This window comes from Coenobita brevimanus, chromosome 101, assembly GCF_032717465.1.
Source record: "Coenobita brevimanus isolate Jiangsu-jjx chromosome 101, ASM3271746v2, whole genome shotgun sequence".
Taxonomy (NCBI): Eukaryota; Metazoa; Arthropoda; class Malacostraca; order Decapoda; family Coenobitidae; genus Coenobita; species Coenobita brevimanus.
The window spans coordinates 61,608,193-61,628,119 of record NC_137054.1 but is presented as its reverse complement, the minus strand read 5'-3'; the positions used below and the strand labels follow the sequence as shown (position 1 = coordinate 61,628,119).

The 19,927-nt window shown below is 42.7% G+C and overlaps 1 protein-coding gene across 1 annotated transcript in view; it reads right to left on the bottom strand.

The window, feature by feature from the left end:
* Nucleotides 1-19,460, bottom strand: part of LOC145415052 (glutamate [NMDA] receptor subunit 1-like) — a 117,864-nt gene extending 98,404 nt beyond the window's left edge. The window contains exons 1-4 of the mRNA XM_080284467.1: nucleotides 19,410-19,460; nucleotides 18,629-18,759; nucleotides 18,335-18,438; nucleotides 17,225-17,373 (exon numbers count right to left, since the gene is read on the bottom strand). Of these exons, the coding sequence (XP_080140593.1) occupies nucleotides 17,225-17,373; nucleotides 18,335-18,438; nucleotides 18,629-18,759; nucleotides 19,410-19,460 (435 nt within the window). The remainder of the gene's footprint in view (nucleotides 1-17,224; nucleotides 17,374-18,334; nucleotides 18,439-18,628; nucleotides 18,760-19,409) is intronic.
* Between the last annotated feature and the right edge of the window lie 467 nt (nucleotides 19,461-19,927).

Sequence of the window (19,927 nt, the reverse complement as noted above, 5' to 3'; positions counted from 1 at the left end):
GCATTTTATTTCTTTTGCCAACTGTTTAGACACTGAGGATACTAGGCTATGACACAAGTTTGTCATTATCCAAGGAGCTCCAACTCTCGGCAAATTTTCAAGGTTTTCCTTATTTTTCATTCATTGACAGTCCTCTGGTTTATATTAAAACTTCAAGAAAATTTTCTTAATGAAAAACTGGCCAAATGCAGTGTAATAACTGCATGTCTTTGAGTAAAAGTTTGTTTCCTTCCATGCATGTTGATCAAACCATTTAAAATAGCCAACTAACTTAAGAGGCACGGAAACTCACTTGGAAGGCTGGAGTAAGGTGCTTAATGGCAGGGATGGGGGTGTAATTTCTGAGGCAGGTGGTGAGGTTACTGCACTCCGCCACCTCTGGCACCTCCACCCTCCTCAGCCTCTGCTGCCTCCACCTCTCCACACAACACATCCATCCTGCGCTGCATCTCTTCTGTCTGCTGCTCCTGCGCAGGCCCACAGAACTCCTCATCCTCAAGCAGGTCCATGATGGCATCTTTACTGGGTTGTGCTCCAAGCTCAGCTGCCCCAGCTGCTTGCACTGGGCTTTCCACCTCTTCCACTTCACGGGGTCGGCTAAGGTAGCAGGTTACAGAGCTTGCCGTCTTGCATTCACTTTCTCATTTAACACATTGTTTATCAGCTTTGGTAATGCAGAAACACAGAACAGGCACTCTTACTTGCTGGCAAACTCTGCTAGGTTGACTTCCTCCTGCAAATTTTGAAAGGAAGCAACCACGATGAAAGTGATGATGTTGCTGGAGTTTTGTTGTCTTCTTTTGGCTTCTCTACTCACTGCTGCTGTTCCATATTGTCCTCCTCCAACTCCAACATTTCTGTAATAGACACTGTTGGTCTGTGGCCGACCAAGTGCTCCAGTTCACTGTTGATTGCGTCAGCAAATCCGGGAAGTCCGAGCGCGCAGTTTGTTTACGTTTTTCTCACCATGAATGGAGGGGCTTTTGTGCGAAACCTGGTGTTTGAGAATATCTGCAGGCCAACGCTAACCATGAAACTGTAAACGATGATGTTGCTAAACCTGGGACTTCAATGTACAGCATAAGTGTAAATACAGTCAGCTCTCACTTAATGCGCGATCTCAGTGCGCAAACCTCTCATAATACGAAATGCAACTTTTGAGGCCAGGAAATGGTCAAAACGTGAAAATGACAGATATAACGCGGGTTAAAACACCTGCCCATTTTTTTGAAAAATGTACTATGCTGCAACAATAGGGATTACGCTGCCTGAGGGCACAAATTATGGTAAAAAAGCCATTATGCGAAAAAATTGGTCATAACGCAATGGGAACAGACAACGCGGGCAGCACAGTCATAGCGTGGGTTGCATCAGCCAATGACGTATGGCTGTCACGTGTCTGCACGGGGTGTCATCACAGTCCACTGAGCATCCCTACCCCACTTGAGCCTACCCTCTCCCCTTGCTCTGGCTGCACACATGCTGTGTGTTATCTTTGCTCTTTTTTTTGGCCATCTGGAGACCAGTAGGAGTCCTGCCCTGCCTCAGAACCCCACTCCCCCTCCCCCAAGGAAGCCCACAATCTCTTCAAGGTAAGGAATCCTCCAGTGTTTTTATGTAATCAAGTCATTATTAGGTAGGTAAATGTCCTGAGAAAAATCCCAGAAAATTGCCCCAAAAGGTGAACTTGGGGCTGGCTTGGGTTCCTTGAAATCCTTTAACATGTCAACATATGGCCCTATAATGCAAAAATCTCATAAAGAGGGACCTCCCAGGGACAACATTCGCATGTTATGTGGAAGCTCGCTGTATACTTTTGAAGGCGTGACTGAAGGTAAACAAGAATAAATCTCTGTAGCACCACCCAATCAGGTTGGTACACCTGAGGAGGATGGGAATGCTAGTGTTAAAGGAGCTGAAGCTCCTGTCTCACTAACCATCAGGATATCATGACCATCCTCCTTTGCTGACCTTTTTCAGCTGGACACTAACATGGTGAGTAAACCAGCATACTCTCCTAAACACATTTCTCTATCTACAATATCCCACATGACCGTACAAGCACTTTACATACTACACAACATACCCCACTATGTCACTGTGGTTTATAACAACAAGGACGTGGGACCACAAAACTTTGCCCCTGCTATCTGGTGGGCAGACACAAGGGGAGGAATGGTGCAGGCTCTACCAGCACAGATTTTGGGACTGGGGTGCAATGGGGTTCAAATCTGTGCCAGAGGGAATAGGGCATTGTGACTCCCAGGCTGCTGCTTCCACTCAAAACAGAATGGCCTAACCTTGGAGTAGCACTCCAGGAGGCTATCATATCACTGAGTGTGTAATGGCTGGGCAATTACAGTGCAAAAGCATGCTTGAAGGGTGTCCCAGTAACTGTCCTGACAGGGTGCCCTGAGGTCACTGCCATAGTTATTGACCACAGTTGTGGGTTATGGGTCCTAGGTCCCACGTCTGAACCTAGAATTCTGCAGGTGGGTGGGACCTGTGGTCTGTCTTCTCCCTTATTTTACCTGACTTATGACAAAAATGAGAGACAGAAAAAGTAGCAATCCCATGGGTGAAGCAGCTCAAGGATATGAAGGGGTACACGGGAATGTGCATATGGTAAGAGGAATGCGGAAGGAGAAAAGATACTCGAATTTGAAGAGGCAATGACCATGAGTGTGTGCAACACGCATTTTATGAAAAAATAATGTAGGTTGACTACATACGAGTCTTGGGGTAGTACAGTAAAAGTCCTATTATTCGGCAGCTGATTATTCGGTAGATCTGACATTTCGGCAGTTTTGAGAAATAGTCCCATTTACGAAAATCACTGATTGTTCGGCAGATGTCCGGAATCATCTCGGCAGTCCAGGAAGTGTTATCTGTGACTTGTAGGCCTAATGTTTCATTACAGTGTATGTTCACTAGTTTCTATATTTTTTGAGATTCAGGTATAGTACTGTATTGATTACAATATTGCACAGTATCATACAGTAAAGTAACCACCCCCACCAAAATAGCGAAGGTTACGTTCCAAGCATCCTCTCTAATTCTTGAAATTCGTTCATTCTTGACGCCTTCCTGAAAATGACATTTACCAGTAATTGCGTAGCCCATTAACCACTGATACTGTAATGCATTACCCATAAATGTTGCTTGTTAAATCAGTTTCCCCATTGTTTTTAGCTGTACGGCTGTGACAGCTCTAGTATTGTTATTCCTCAGCATAATGGTGGAAGGGAATGTCCTGTTTAAATAAACCTAACCTAACTGAGTTTAACTGTACAGTACCTAATAATTTAATGAAACCTAACCTAACCTAAAGTCAGAAAAATACTTAAAAATAAACTGGAGGATTATGAATTGTTAAGATCTTTCTGATGAAAGTTAAACGTACATTTAGCGCTCATTCTTTTGTTCGTTTTTGTGTTTAACGTGAAAGAGAGAGTATTAATGCAAACAGTAATATATCCCATTAACCCCTTAATAACCTCCGGCACTGAACAACCCTTTCCAGTACCGATGTCAGTGATGTCAAGATAGTGTGAGCTATAAAGAAAACTGAACAATTATGGGGAGGGAATGAAGATCACTGGTATGTTTACACGACTCTAAGCTACGATTCCAAGCAGTCAGGCGGTCGGTTAATCTCATATGTTTTCGCCCATTTGGTAAGTACATCGTAACTTTATCAATTTTTCAGTGACTCATAGCGATATCATAGCATGGGTTTAGGAAGCTAAATAGCACATTGCTAGGTGGGTCAGACAATTATCTTCACATCTATAAGAAAAATAAATTTATTTCAGAAGAATGAAAGAAACTTATTCTACGTACTCAAAGAGAGATTAAATTTCTTCCATTTTCTTAAAGATGTGAAGATAATCGTCTGGCGCACCTAGAAATGTGTTATTTAGCTTCCTAAACCCATGCTATGATTCGCTATGATTCACGGGAGAAATTACAAAGTTATGGAGCCTTTACCAAATGGGCGAAAACATCTGAGATTAACAGACCCCCTTACTGCTTGTAATCGTAGCACAGAGTCGTGTAAACATACCAGTGACCTTGGTTCCCTTCCCATAACTGTTCACAGTTTTTTCATAGCTCACTAACTTGACATCACTGACACCGGTACTATAAAGGGTTGTTCAATGCCCGAGGTTATTAAGGGGTTAATGGAATACATTACTGTTTGCATCAATACTCTCCCTCTCACATGTAAACAAAAAAACGGACAAAAGAATGAGCGCTAAATGTACGTTTAACTTTCATTAGAAAGACCTCACCAATTCATATTCCTTCACTTTATTTTATGTAATTTTCCGACTATTTTATTTTGTTTGGTAAAAGTACTGTATTAGTACTCACTCCAAACATATCTGTAATAATATAAGTAGTGATGAGTTCACCAATACAAGTGATGTACTGAGCTGGTAGGTAATATTCTGTATCATTTCAGCCATCCAGGAAGTGTTATCTAACTTGTAGGCCTACTGTGTCATTACACTTGTATATGTTCACTAATTTAGGTATATATTTCAGATTCAGGTATAGTACTGTATTCATTGCAATGTTGTACAGTATTTAGTACTCTCTCCAAACACAGTTGTATTACCATAAGTGGTGATGACAGTGTTCACCAATATATTTAAGGTTCTGAGTGGGTAGGTTTTTTGATTATTCGGCAAATCTAATTTCTCGGCATCATCCCGGTCCCATAGATGCCGAATAACAGGACTTCTACTGTAATAGCTAGACTGCCTATTGCTTGGTCAGGAGGGCTGATAGGAGGTTGGTGAAGGATGTTAAGTTGTTAGGAGTGAAGACTGTGTGCAACAACACAAATTACTGATATGTGATATGATGCTTAAGTGCAGCTGGTGAAGAAGAGGACCATCTATGCACCCAGGAAGATAATATGGAAGTTGAAAAACCATGCAGTTAGGGATGCCTTCTATAAAGAGACATGTAGAGTTGTAACTGAACAGAGAACTGCTGACAGAATTGTTCATGAACAGTATGGAGCTCTCAAAAACAGTCTCTTGAGAGTTATTGATTCAGTGTGTGGATAAATAAGGAGCCCTCCATGATATAAGGTAACATGGTGGCAGGATGAGGGTGTTGAAGTGGCAGTTTAGGAGAAATAAAGACTTTTCTGGAAATGGAAAAGGAGTGGAATATTTGGCTGCCAGGATAGAGCTAGAAAGGAGGTATGTAGGGTAAAATCTGCATCTCAGATTTTTACTGGATAACCTAAATAATGTGGAAAGGAAGAATATGGTATTTAAGGTGGCAAATCAGAAGATGGGGGAAACCAGGGATATCACAAGTGAGCAGTGTATCAAGAATGATGAAGGAAAGTTAGCGATGGACTGTGAGGTTATTAGGGACATATGGAAAGAGCATTATAAATGACTGCTGAATGAGTAGTTTGACTGGAACAGGAAAGGTTTGGAGTCAGTGGGTCCAATGTTTGGCACCTGGCTTTTTATTAATGCTGCTACTGTGATTATGGCAATAGGTAGGATGAAGCTTGGGATGGAGTGGTGGGTGTGTCTGGGTTGACTGCTGCAATGCCGACGGCCTCAGGAGATATAGCAGTGGATTTAGTTACTGATTGGATAAAATCGATTATATATGAGTGTGCTGTCCCAGGTGACTGGTTGACAAGTGAGATTGTAAATGTGTATATGAGGAAGGGTGATGCCCTGGAAAGAGGAAATTATAGAGGTATAAAACTTTTGGACGAGATAATGAAGGTAATGGAGAAAGAGTCCTTGAAGGCATGATAAGGGAAAGAGTGAATACTGATGAGATGCAGTTTGGGTTTGCCAGGCAAAGGGACGATTGATGAAATATTCATTTCCGACAGACTCAAGAAAAATACAGTACCCTCGTGTCCAACACAGTAATATTGTCATGCACGGGTCCCGTGTTGGACAAACATCACAGCTCATGAGGAAAAATGAATTATGTCAGCAACCCTACATAAAGTCACCCTAAATACCTACCATATACCTATACATATATTGGTACTACTGTAATTATAATAAATGGTACTGTACTATGAATGATAACTAACCTTTTAGGATAGTGTTGGTGGGCTTGCTGGGAATGGAAGGTGATATTTGAGGCTGTAGGTAGTCCTACTGGGTCCCTGGAGGATGGCTGCTGGCATCACTAGCGGATAATGGCTGCTGCTCCTCCTCAACCTCCCTCATAAATCCTTTGAAATTCCTCTCCCCTTTCTTCTGCCTCTCGATGAATTCTAGCTTGGTGGCCTGAGGGAGGTGCCATCGCTTCTTGGGGTTCTCAGAAGGATTCCTAGGCATTGTGAGCAGGGTAAAATGCAGTAGCAAGGGCAGAAAATGAAGCATGAAAAAAGCACCGTCCAATGTGAATTATGCGACTGAGTGGCGCTGTGGCGGAAGAAATTTAAACAAAACATCACATGGGAGCAGAGGTGTTTTTCAATGAGTGACATCACGATCACGTCACGATAACAGGCGGGGAAGGCTACTTGATCGGAAGTTTTGAGTCAGCGTCACGGGAACGTCCAGTATGACCGTGTTGGACCAGGGGTGATTGTGTTAGAGGCGAACTCTGCGGATTTAGCCCACTTCTCGAAGCTTCGTCAGTGTTATGCTTACGCACCCATTTTATAGTATTTAAATCATATTAAATCGTACTAATTTTTTGCTCTCCATGCTGGACGCGAATCGTGCCGGACAAACACGTGTTGGACGAGAGGGTGTATATAGGAAAGAAAAGAGAGCTTTGTGACGTAGTTCAATGGAACAGACCAGACCTTTTTTTTTTTTCTTTTTTTTTTTTTTGAGAAGGATTTTGACAAAGCCCCTCAGGAGGTGGTAAAGTGGGCAATGAAACTTTGACTTCGAGGAATGGCTGGTTAGAGTGGATATGGCTATGTATGAGGTCTGTTCAGAAAGTATCTGACCTTACGGTTAAAAAAATTAATAGCTAACCTGTTGAACTAGGACACAATTCCCCCTCAAAGCTTCTGACTTGACACAAGCAGTCCAGCATTCTTTCCACTGCCTGAAACATTTTTAAAGTCAGTTTTTGGTATTTCCTGCAGGTCCTTCATTGCATTCGTCATGATCTCTTCTCTCGAATAAATATTGCTCAAGACATGTCAAAGTATGCAAATCATGATCCAGACTTTCTGAAGGCTGTTATCGCTGGAGATCAGACGTGTGTGTATGGGTACAACCCAGAAACCACAGCACAATCATTCCGGTAGAAGCATACAGGGTCACCTAGGCCAAAAAAGCACGACAGGCCCGCAGCATGGTGAAACGCGCCCACATGCCGACAGTTTTTTTCGACTACAATGGTGGTGTGCATCACAAATATGCACTAGACGGTCTAGCTGTCAACTAACATTACTCCCTCAACATTATCCGTTGTCTTTGTGACGTAGTTCAATGGAACAGACCAGACCTTTGGAAAGTGGCCAGTTGGAAGCTGCACCATGACAATGCCCCGGCCCATTCTTTTCAACTGATTCATAAATTTTTGGCGAAGCACAACATCCCACACGCCTAGCAGGCTCCCTCCTCACAAAGCATGGCTCAGTGCAACTTTTGGCTATTTCCCAAGCTCAAAACTCCAATGAAGGGTTCCCAATTTGAGACAAGAAAAGAGATTATGACGAATGCAATGAAGTACCTGCAGGAGATACCAAAATCTGACTTTGAAAAATGTTTCAGGCAGTATAAAGAATGCTGGGCTACGTGTGTCAAATCAGAAGAGTCCTTCTTGGAGGGGGATTAGTGTCCTAGCTCAACAGGTTAGCTATCTACTCTTTCACAGCCAAAGGTCGGATACTTTCTGAACAGACCTCATAAGTGAGTGCTCCCACCCAGGTGAAAGTGAATGGAAATTTGAGCGATGAGTTTTCCGTGAAAGCTGCTGTGCGTCAGGCGTCAGTCTTGAACCCCTCATTCTTTGTCATGGTATTTGTAGCTCTCTTATGACTTCAGAAGTGGACTCCCATGGATGATGTTGTATGCTGATGACTTGGTGTTGATTGCAAAAAATAAAAGCGAGGTGGAGGAAAGATTTTAGGAAGCGGAGAGATGGAATGGGGCACGTGAAGTTTGAGAATAAATGTGGATAAAACAGAAGTGATGATATTTGGGGCTGGTAGTGGTACTGTCAAAGCAAAGGGAGTGTGGCCATGTGCAGTTTGCCACAAAGTTGTAGAAAGTAACTCCATCTTGTGCAGAGTTTGTGATAAGTGGGTGCATTAGAGCCGTAGTGGTACTTGATGTAGACTGTGAAATAATGCTGATTTTGTGTGTGTGGTGTGTTGAGGACAGCACAAAGAGACTGTAGTGCACAAAAGGACTGATCTTGTTGGAGAGTCTCCTGAGAGTGTGGAGGCACTTTGTTATTTGGGAAACATGTTAGACACTGAAGGTGAGGCTGGAGCTAATTCTTGACTTTTTGTTTTCATGTCAAACCAAAGTCTCACACCAAAATAAATAAATAAATATATATATATATATATATATATATATATATATATATATATATATATATATATATATATATATATATATATATATATATATATATATATATATATATATATACATATACATATATATATATATATATATATATATATATATATATATATATATATTATATATATATATATTCTATCTATCTATCAATCTATTGCCAGACGCCTCAATCCCGTTTGGGGTGGCCACAAACAAATCGCCTCCAAGTAGCCCTGGCCCCGCCATTTCACTGCCCTGCTCCCAACTCACACCCCCTCTCTCATATACCTCTCCACCCCATCCCTCCATCTCATCCTCGGCCTCCCCCTCCCTCTTCCCCCCTCCACCTCACTCACATACACTCTCTTCGTCAGTCTTTCACCCTCCATCCTCTCCACATGGCCAAACCACCTCAGTGTGTTCCTCATAACGCTCCCTATCACATCCACATCAACACCACAACGTTCCTTTATATCTTCATTCGTCAGCCTATCTCTCCATGTGACTCCACAGGCTCCTCATAAATAACTCATTTCCACTGCTCTCACTCTTGACTTGTGTCCTTCCAACAACGTCCAAGCTTCACTTCCGTACGTTAGAGTTGGTATCACAATACTGTCATGTAGTAACTTTTTCACATCCATGCTCACTTCCCTGTTTCTTATCACTGCTTTCAAAGAACCAGCAACCTTTCTTCCCTGCTGTACCCTTTCAAGCACTTCACCCTCCAAACCTCCATCCTTACTCATCACACTACCCAAGTACTTAAACGTACTCACATTTTCCAATTTCTCACCATCCAACCTCGCTGTACATTCACTGACTTCACCTCTCTCAAAGACCATCACTTTACTCTTCCCTACATTCACCTTCAGATTCCGTTTCTTACACACTCTCCCAAACTCATCCACCAAGCCTTGCAGCTCCCCTTCGTCTTCACTCAACAACACAGTATCATTTGCAAACAACAGTACAGGGAGTTTCCAAACACTATCCTCTCTCACCAGGGCCACTCCAACATCCACTACCCTACCTTGTACCTCTTTTATTACCCCATCCATGTACAGATTGAACAACCATGGAGACATGACACATCCCTGTTTCAAACCAACTTTCAAAGAGAAAAATTCACTTAGTTCACCATCCACACGCACTGCAGCCTTCGCACCATCGTACATACTCTTCACAGCATTCAACAACTTCCCATCTACTCCATATATTCTTAACACTTTCCACAATCCTTGTCTATCCACCCTGTCATATGCTTTCTCCAAATCCATGAAAGCCGCATACAACTTCTTTCCCTTCTCTAGAAATTTTTCCACTAAAGATCTAAGAATGAATATCTGATCTATATAACCTCTTCCCTTCCTAAAGCCTCCCTGCTCTTCTCCAACTAATTTCTCTGTTCTTTCTCTAACTCTGTCAATAAGTATCCTACCATACACTTTTCCTATTATACTAAGAAGACAAATGCCCCTATGATTACCACACACTTCTTTTTCCCCTTTTCCTTTGTACAAGGGAATAATTATACCTGACTTCCAATCCTCCAGGACTCTACCTTCCTCCCAGGCTAATCTGCACATCTTCCACATCCATTCTACTACTATCTCTCCCCCATGCTTCAGCATTTCACCACACACTCCATCAATTCCTGGGGCTTTCCCAGATTTAACTTTCTTCATTGCTTCCACAACTTCTATCCTACTGATTTCTTCCTGTCTTCTCACCTCCCTCCTTCTCCCAGCCATTCCCCAGCCACTTATACTCGCATTACTTCCATCCTCTACGTTCAACAATTCCTTAAAGTGTTCTCTCCATCTGCTCACTTTTTCTCCCTTCTCCACTAGTAATCTACCATTTTTATCTTTCACTCCCCTGCTAACTTCACTTCCACCCTGTCTTACTCTTTTCACCTCTCTCCAGAACACTTTCTTACAGTTCCTCCACTTTACACTCAAATTCCTTCCAAATTCCTCATCCACTCTCTTCTTACTCTCTCTTACTAATCTTTTCACCTCTCTCTTTCTTTCTACATATAACTCTCTCTTCCGCCTCTCAACTTCTTCCACGCCCCTATTTCTCATCCATTCATTGTATGCTTTCTTCTTTTGTGCCACAGCCTGTTTCACCTCTTCAGTCCACCACGCTGTTCCTTGCACTCCCCTCCATCTTCTCTTCCTTCCACACACCACATCACATGCTGCACATATTTCTTCTGTAAATATGCTACACACACCTTCTACGTCTCCCATCTGCTCCAATTCATATTTGCCCAATCGTTCCTCCATTTCTCTCTTATACTCTGCCTTTTTCTCATCCTCTTGTAACCTTTCCACTCTCCTTGCAACTACTCCTTCCTCTCGTCTTTCCCTTCTTCTATTTCTCCATTCTAATTGGACCTTGATTCTGGCCACCACCAAGTAGTGGTCAGAAAGTCCACTCCCCCAACCTCTATAAACTCTTGCATCCATGACACATCTTCGCATCCTTTCATCCACACACACATAATCAATCATTGCCTTCCTTTCATTCAGTTCACCACCCACCCTTCTCATCACTCGCCATGTATACCTGTGGATCATTTTATGCCTGAAGAGGGTATTGGCTACCACCAACCCCCTCCCAGCACAAATGTCCACTAATGCACTCCCATTCTCATCTATCTCAGCAGGCACTACCCACTCACCAACTATTCCATCCACCTTCACATTCCCAACTTTACCATTCATATCACCAATCAAAAACACTCTCTCATTCCTTCCAAACGTTTCCATGCACTCTTCTACATTTGTCCAGAACTCTTCTCTCACTCTTCTAGCACGATCTTGCGTTGGCGCATACACACACACAATCGCCCACATTTGTATTCCAACTTTCAACTTTACCCACACAATCCTTGACCCAACTGATCCATACTGTCTTATGATCTTCTTCCATCTTTTACTCACAACTATATATACTCCTTCCTTCGCCCTCTCATTCTCACCTACTCCTGCACATATACCCCATCCATACTCCCATTCTCTCACACTTTCTCCTCTCCATTTTGTTTCAGTTATTCCCCATACATCCACTTTCGCACCCTCAAGCACCTGGACAATCTCTCTCTCTTTCACCTCATCATTCGCTCCTCTTACATTCCAAGTACCCATTACCAAGTCCTTTGTCCGGTCCTTGGTCGTCATCGTTTGGTCAGTCCTTGTCTGAGGCTTATTGTTTGTTTTTTTAGTTAGTTGTTTTCCGGGGAGGGGCTCTAACTCTCCGCCAACCCTTTTAGTCGCCTTTTACGACAAGCAGGGATACTGGGGGAGTATTCTTGAAAAAGAAACCTATATTATATATATATATATATATTAAATGCAAGGAAGAAGAAACCAAAGGCCAGGAGCCCACACCGGTCCTTCCAAGAAAAAAAACAAAAACAATACAACAGAGGGCCAAATTCAATATCCAATAATTTTGAGAAGCCTGGACACAATGCATCTGAAAGACTGCAGATCATAGGAAGTAGGAAATACAGACAAAGGGAGATAGTTCAACAAAAGACCTGTTGCATAAATAAAGGACTGCCGCTTCCGCCCAATAGAGAGGGGCCCGAACCTAGGGTAGCGCCCCAGGAGGCTGCCCTATCAGTGGGTGTATAATGGCAGGATAGTTGCAGTGCCAAGACGCGCTTGGAGGGTGTCCCTGCAGCTGTCCTGGCAGGGTGCCCCGAGGCCACTACCACAGCCACTGGTAAGCTGGTGGGCTAGGGGTCCCAGATCCATTGCCTGGACCTGGGACTGTGCAGTGAGTGGGACCTGTGCTGTGTCTGTCCCCCTTTATTAATACTGAAGATGACAAAACAAAATAAGTTTCAAAGCAAGCCTGAGGACAGTAAATCACCCATGGGGATGAGGGTGAGTTCATGGAATGTGGGAAGTTTGAGGGGAAGAGCGGGGGAAGTCGTTGAGGCATTCAGTAGGAGGTGGGTGGATGTGGCGTGTTTGCAGGAAGTCCAGTACAGGGGTGGATCAGCCAGAAAGATTGTTGGGAAGGACTGCTGCTATAAGTTGTTTTGGCAGGGGGGGACAGACGGATATGGAGGTGTTGGTGTGATGGTTGCGGAGAAATGGGTGGAATATGTTATGAATGTTTTGAGAGTAAGCGATAGGATATTGGTAGTGAAAATTCTGTTGGGAAGAAAGATAGCTGTGATTATATCGGCATATGCTCCACAGGCAGGACTGGATGAATCAGAAAAAGATAGATTTTGGGATGATTTAATACGTGTAGTGGGTGGTATGCGGGATGATGAGATAGTGATTTTGGGAGGGGACTTAAATGGTCATGTAGGTGATGCAGCACAAGGTTATGAAGGAGTGCATGGGGGATGTGCGTATGGTCTAAGGAATGCAGAAGGGGAAAGGATACTCGAGTTTGGGGAGGCAACGGACATGATTGTGTGCAACACATATTTTAGGAAAAGAGACTGTAGGTTAATTACGTATGAGTCTGGGGGAAATAGCAGTCAGATAGATTATTTTCTGGTTAGGAGGGCCGATAGGAGGTTACTGAGGGATGTTAAAGTTATAGGAAGTGAGGAGTGTGTGCAGCAGCACAAACTATTGCTTTGTGATTTGGTGCTTAAAGAACAAGTGATGAAAAAGAGGACTTATGTACCTAGGAGGAAAATATGGAAGCTGAAAAACCAAGTAGTAAGGGATGCCTTCTATAGCGAGTTGAGGAGAGTGGTGGCTGAACAGGGAGCTGTAGACAGAGTCGTTAATGAACAGTACAGAGCTCTCAAGAACAATTTCTTGAGAGTTACTGATGTAACATGCGGCTGGACAAGAGGACCACCAAGACATAAAGTAACTTGGTGGTGGGATGAGGGTGTAGAAGCTGCAGTTAAGGAGAAAAGAAGGCTTTTCCGGCAATGGAAGAAGGGTGGTAGCAAAGAGGAATATTTGGCTGCCAAGCGTAGGGCTGAGAGGTATACAGGGCAAAGTCTAAGTCACAGAGACAATTACTTGATAACCTAAATCATGGGGAAAGGAAAAATATATTTAGGGTGGCAGGTCAGGTGAAGAGGGATAATCGGGATATCATAGGTGAGCAGTGTGTGAAGAATGATGAAGGAAGGGGTAGTGGTGAACAGTGAGGATATTAAAGATGCATGGAGAGAGCATTATAACCGGTTGTTGAATGAGGAGTTTGACTGGGACAGGGAAGGTTTGGAGCCAGCAGATCCAGTGTCTGGCCCTTGGCCTTTGATTGATACTGCTACTGTGAGTGAGGCAATAGGCAGGATGAGGGTGGGGAAGGCAGCAGGTGTGTCTGGGTTGACTGCCGAAATGCTGAAGGCCTCAGGCGATATAGGGGTGAGTTTAGTCACTGACCTGATAAACAGGATTATTTATGAGTGTGTTGTCCCCGATGACTGGCTGAAGAGTGTAATTGTAAATGTGTATAAAGGGAAGGGTGATGCCCTGGAAAGAGGAAATTATAAAGGTATAAAGCTTTTAGATCAGATAATGAAGGTAATGGAGAGAGTTTTAGAAGGTATGATTAGAGAAAGAGTGAATATTGATGAGATGCAGTTTGGGTTTATGCCAGGTAGGGGGACCACTGGTGCCATATTCATTGTTCGACAGCTTCAGGAAAAATATATTGGTAGGAGAAGGGATCTTTATTTTGCTTTTGTTGATTTGGAAAAGGCCTTTGACAGAGTCCCTAGGGAGGTGGTGAAGTGGGCAATGAGAAAGCTTGGCTTGGAGGAGTGACTGGTTAGGGTGGTTATGGCCATGTATGTGGGTGCTCACACCCACGTGAGAGTGAATGGAGATTAGTGATGAGTTTTCCGTGAATGTTGGTGTGCATCAGGGGTCAGTCTTGAGTCCCATGTTGTTTATCATGGTACTTGAAGCCCTTTCACGTGACTTTAGAAACGGACTCCCATGGGAGTTGTTATATGCTGATGATTTGGTGTTGATTGCAGAGAACGAAAGGGAGGCGGAGGAAAGGTTTAGGAAGTGGAGAGATGGTATGGGGCAAAAGGGTTTAAGGGTAAATGCAGATAAAACAAAAGTGATGATATCTAGGGTTGGTGGCGGTACTGTCAAAGACGAGGGAGAGTGGCCATGTGCAGTTTGCCACAAGGGCGTAGGAAGTAATTCCATCTTGTGCAGTGTGTGTGATAAATGGGTGCATAAGAGATGTAGTGGTATCAGAGGTAGACTGCGAGATAATGCTGATTTTATGTGTATGGCGTGCCGGGGTGAGCAGGTGGCGATTGTCAGACGTGAAAGGATTGAACTTGCTTGTGAATCTCTTGAGTGTGTGGAAGAGTTTTGTTATTTGGGAGACATGTTGTGTGCTGGAGGTGGGGCTAGAGCTACCTCTGTGGCTAGGGTGAGAAGTGGTTGGAAGAAGTTCAGGGAACTCTTGCCTCTCCTGACATTAAGAGGGCTCTCTCTACGTGCTAAGGGGTCTTTGTATGCAGCATGTGTTAGGAGTGTAATGCTGTATGGTAGTGAGACCTGGGCAGTGAAGGAGGAAGAAATTCGCCGGCTCAGGGAACTCTTGCCTCTCCTGACATTAAGAGGGCTCTCTCTACGTGCTAAGGGGTCTTTGTATGCAGCATGTGTTAGGAGTGTAATGCTGTATGGTAGTGAGACCTGGGCAGTGAAGGAGGAAGAAATTCGCCGGCTCAGACGTACAGAAATTACAATGATTAGGTGGATGTGCAGTGCGTCCCTGCATCCAAGGCCTGGAGGGGCTGGGATTACAATGGAAGAGTTGAGAGGTAGGATGGGACTGGAATGTATTGGTGTTGTGATGAGGAGAGGTAGATTGAGGTGGTTTGGACATGTGGAGAGGATGGGGGATGATAATTGGGTGAGGAAGGTGAGAAGTGTTAATATTGGGGGTGGGGTTATGAGGGGTAGACCGAGAAAGACATGGGACGAGGTCATTAAGTGTGACCTTAGGGTTAAGGGACTGAACAGGGAGGTTGCAATGGATCGTGCAGCGTGGAGAGCCGCCATTAGGTGACCAAGGCCGACACATGCAAGCATGTTGGAGCCTTGAAAACGAAAACAAAAACAAAAACGAAAACCAATAACGGTTAACTCTTGCATTAAAAGGGATGAGAATTAGTTGCTAGACAGGTGCTACACACACGTCGTAGAGGTGGAGACAGTTCAGAGGAGCAGCGACCACTGATGTAGCGACAGAAAAGAGATAAAGATGCAACAGTGCAGTGAAGAGACAAAGGTTGAAGGGAGCCAGTAAGAGGAGGAGAGTTGATGAGACGAAAAGCCTTTGACTCCACCCTATTGAGAAGAGCTGTATGTGGGATGCCTCCCCACATGAAAGCTGTACTCTACACAGGGGCGAATAAAATCAGTGTATAAAGTCAACAACTGTGCGGGAGTAAAGAAGGTACAGAGTCATCTTAGCACACCTAATCTCTTGGAAGTTGAATTTACAAGAGATGCAATATGATCTTTCCATGATAAATTCTGAGAGAATGAAATCCTAAGTATGTTTAAGGATGATGCAGGATTAAGCTGGATATAATTAAACATTAGTGGGTACTCCTGTGGAAGATTTTGTCCCGCTGACAGATGTAAGAACTGAGTCTTTGATGCATTAAAAAGAACCGAGTCTTTGATGCATTAAAACAAGATTATTTTTACCCCAGTCAGAGATACAAGCCAAGTCAAACATTAGGTGTGCCAGAGCCTCATCGCTTGTTTGTTGAAGTACCTGCTTGCATATATTCTAGCGACCTTCTCTATTCCCCTACTGCTACTTCAGCCTCTGTACTCTGCCAAGCTGTAAACCTTTTACTAGCTGTACCCTAGCAACATCACACACAACTTTATCATTGCTAACCAAACACTCACTTGATGCTTCCACTAAATTTCCATATCCTTTTCCTCTTAATTCATTGACTTTTCTTCTACCTTTACCTGGTACTGACTGCTACTGCTCTGTTTCTTAGCTTCTCCACTTTGTCTATCACTATGACCAGTTTTCTCTTCATCCACCATGCTCCTTTCAGTTTTATCTTGCATACCATATTCATAAAATCAGATACACCTCTCACATCAACACTCCCAATCACCCTTCTACAAGCTCATAATCAATCAGGCTCCTTTCACCATTGTCTTTAGTCTTGCTGTATCACATATCTTTGTGTCCATTTGTGCTTAAATTATTAAATACAAATACAAGTACATTAACTTCCTTTCCCAACATATGTCTTTGGTTCATAATCATTGCCTCAAGTATTCTGTAACAATCCATAATGTCATTCACAGGACAATTCATGTCATTCATTACAAACACTCAACAGCATGTTGTACTGTACTTTTCTAACATATATCCATTCCCCAATTACCTTGCTTACTCTATGAATCACTGTACTTTAAGTAGGATAAAAGAAAAACAGCCGTTCATTAGACTGCAATACAGAATACTTGCACGTCCTTGTTAAGTTCGGATAGACAATAAAGGCTACTGATATCTGATGAATCTTCTGTATAATCAAGTTAATAATTACTGTATGATGCACTGTACCTGTATTTTTCTGTGTATGTCATGAACCTTGATAAGACTGTTAGATGAAATGGATAAAGGTATTATGATGAAAAGATGAAGGCATCAAAAAGAGTAATATATCTTACTCTGGCATCGTTGATACCGGTGAGTGATGTCTGGGGCCGGTCCAGCACAAGGAAGGCAGCCAGGTTGGCAGTGTATGAAGCTACGATGATCATGGCGAATCCAGCCCACACCATCCCTAACACCCTGGCACTGAAGCTACGTGGAGTGCCTGTCAAACACATGATCAGTATCATTAGTACTGGATAGTACTGCAGTGGTGCTATGCATATACCAGCAGGGCTGTGATGCCAAATACAGTTGTTAATATTGTTGCTTTATTTGTCTGCAACTGCACTTGCAATGAATCAAGATTATATTTTTATGGGGGTACCAGGTACTCTAATTCACATCACTTAACCCCTTCACCCTAAAGCATTTCTAAAATTAATTAAATCATCTGGCATTGGCCACCATTAAATCCATCCATCCATCATCCAATCCAATGTCACCCCATACAGAGCGTAGGAACCTGGGGCTAAGCAAGTAGGTCCTGATATTTACTATGAGAGTAACCAGCCTCACTCATCCCTGAGTAGCATTAAGTGGGCAATAAACCCCAATCACCCTTTGGATACAAACCTACACAGGCTCAATCGGATTGGAGCACCTTAATTACCCACTAAACTACCAGGCACCATAATTTCATTATATGGTTGCCATCCAGCATAGTAAATGGTTTCCTGGTGTACTGAAAACCATTTGGCTCGTCACTCAGTGTAGAGTCACCCATAGGCAAAGGGAAGAGGAAAGAATGAAGTAAAGAAAGAAAGAAGAGGGAGTGTAAATCACCCACTGGCAGAAGAAAAAGGAAACCATGAAGGAAAGAAAGACAAAAGAGGAAGGATAGAAGAGAGGAAAGGGCAGACATCCAATGCAGCACTATATTGAGTGAGTGGATGGTGAGCACCCACCATTATAAGTATATCCTTGAGTTGAACAGGAGTAAGTGTACCTATATTCTCCAGTTACCTGTATTTAACTGTACCAAAATATTAGCCATAAACTCATATAACAGAAAGTAGAGTACGCTGATCCCTACGATCTTTTCATACTGATTATGGTGATGGACAGTCATTATCTTCATAGTACTGTATTTGTAATTCCATTATCATCTTAGAAGTTAGGCTTACCTTCACCAATCCCACTGTTGAGCAAAACTCCCCAAGCAAACCAGATGGCTGAGGAGAGGTTGAGTGCATCCTCTTCTGTTCCATCTGTGTTGGCTACTTTGTACCTGCAACACCCATACACGCTTCATATAAATAAAGAAAAGTGTACTTAAAAAAATATATATATATATGTTATCAAAGGAACAAAAGAGGCAAATGAATAATATAATCAGACCAATTATGAACAGCTTTATCATTAACATATTTACATATTGTACAATAGGGGAAATTTGGTGGATTACAGTAATACCTCACCTGCCAAAGGGACTAAACCTGTCAAGAAGGTAGAGTACAAGGGCAACCACATGCACAGACACCATGACTAGGATCCACAGTGTGTTGCGAAATGGCTGCAGGAATGACACTAACGTGGAATACCGAGGTTGCTGGTGAAGAGAAAAAGAAAGATTTGTACCACATTTCACAAAATGATCACAGGATTAATCCGTTTATTTTTCCACTGGTTTCAGAGACAAAGTTCACTTATGCAAACAAAACTTGGACGGGCACATGTAGCTGCTTCTGAAAGAGATTGATGGGGAAAAAAAAAAAAAAAGCTTTGTTTCTCCAACACTGATGACACCTGAGGGTGATAGAAGCTTAGATAAGAAAAGAGGTAGCCTTAAAAGCAAAAAAGGAGGCACAGAAGATGCTTCAGAAAAATGTGTCGAGAGAGAGAGAGAGAGAGAGAGCAAAACATTTCTTTCTACAGCTCACAAAAGGTTCAGTTTTGCCTATGCTGGCCAAAGTAAACATCATCTCACCCACTGAGTAGTTGCAGGATGGATGCACAGACTGTATTATTTTCCTCCTTTTATTTAATTCTCTCTCTTTCTATTGTTTTGTAATGTCTGGATATTCAAAAATGAATAACAGCGAGTAAATGGGAGGAGGAAAGGAAAGAAAAGGGAAAGGAGAAAAGAGGAAGAGAGAAAGTGGAGGAAAAATTGAGAGGGGTAGAGAGGAGAGACTGATAAAATCATGGTCTGTCAATGCAAGCTTTTACTGTATAATGGAAAAACATATTCCTACATACACAGGACTGGTCAAATGACTGCGTGAGTTTTGGATAGGGGCTGGAATGCATCTCTGCAATTTCTTGAGAAACTGATAGGGAAAAATTGTTTCAAAATCCAGCTGTCATAGGTATACATAGCCACTGCATATCAGGGTACTCCTGTACACGGTTGATGGCAGATGATGGCAGTCATTGTTCTAGATGAAATATCCATTCTAGGAATAAATGCTGAAGGAGGAAAATTTATTTTTGGAGAAATATTTGTCCTAGGAGAATATATTTGTTTTAGAAATACAGCAAAACCTTGATATAACGAACTTCAATAGACAGGAATTTGCTTTTATCGGACTCGAGGAGCTACCAGACTAAATTCCTATATATAGGAAAATGTCCAATAAAGCCAGAAGCAGTCCAAACTGCCTGACCACTTCAGCTATGTTCACCACAATAAAGTAATTAAAAGACACGTTTATCAGTGTACAGTACAGTATTATTATATATATATTATACCATATAATTAACGTAGTGAAGGTATA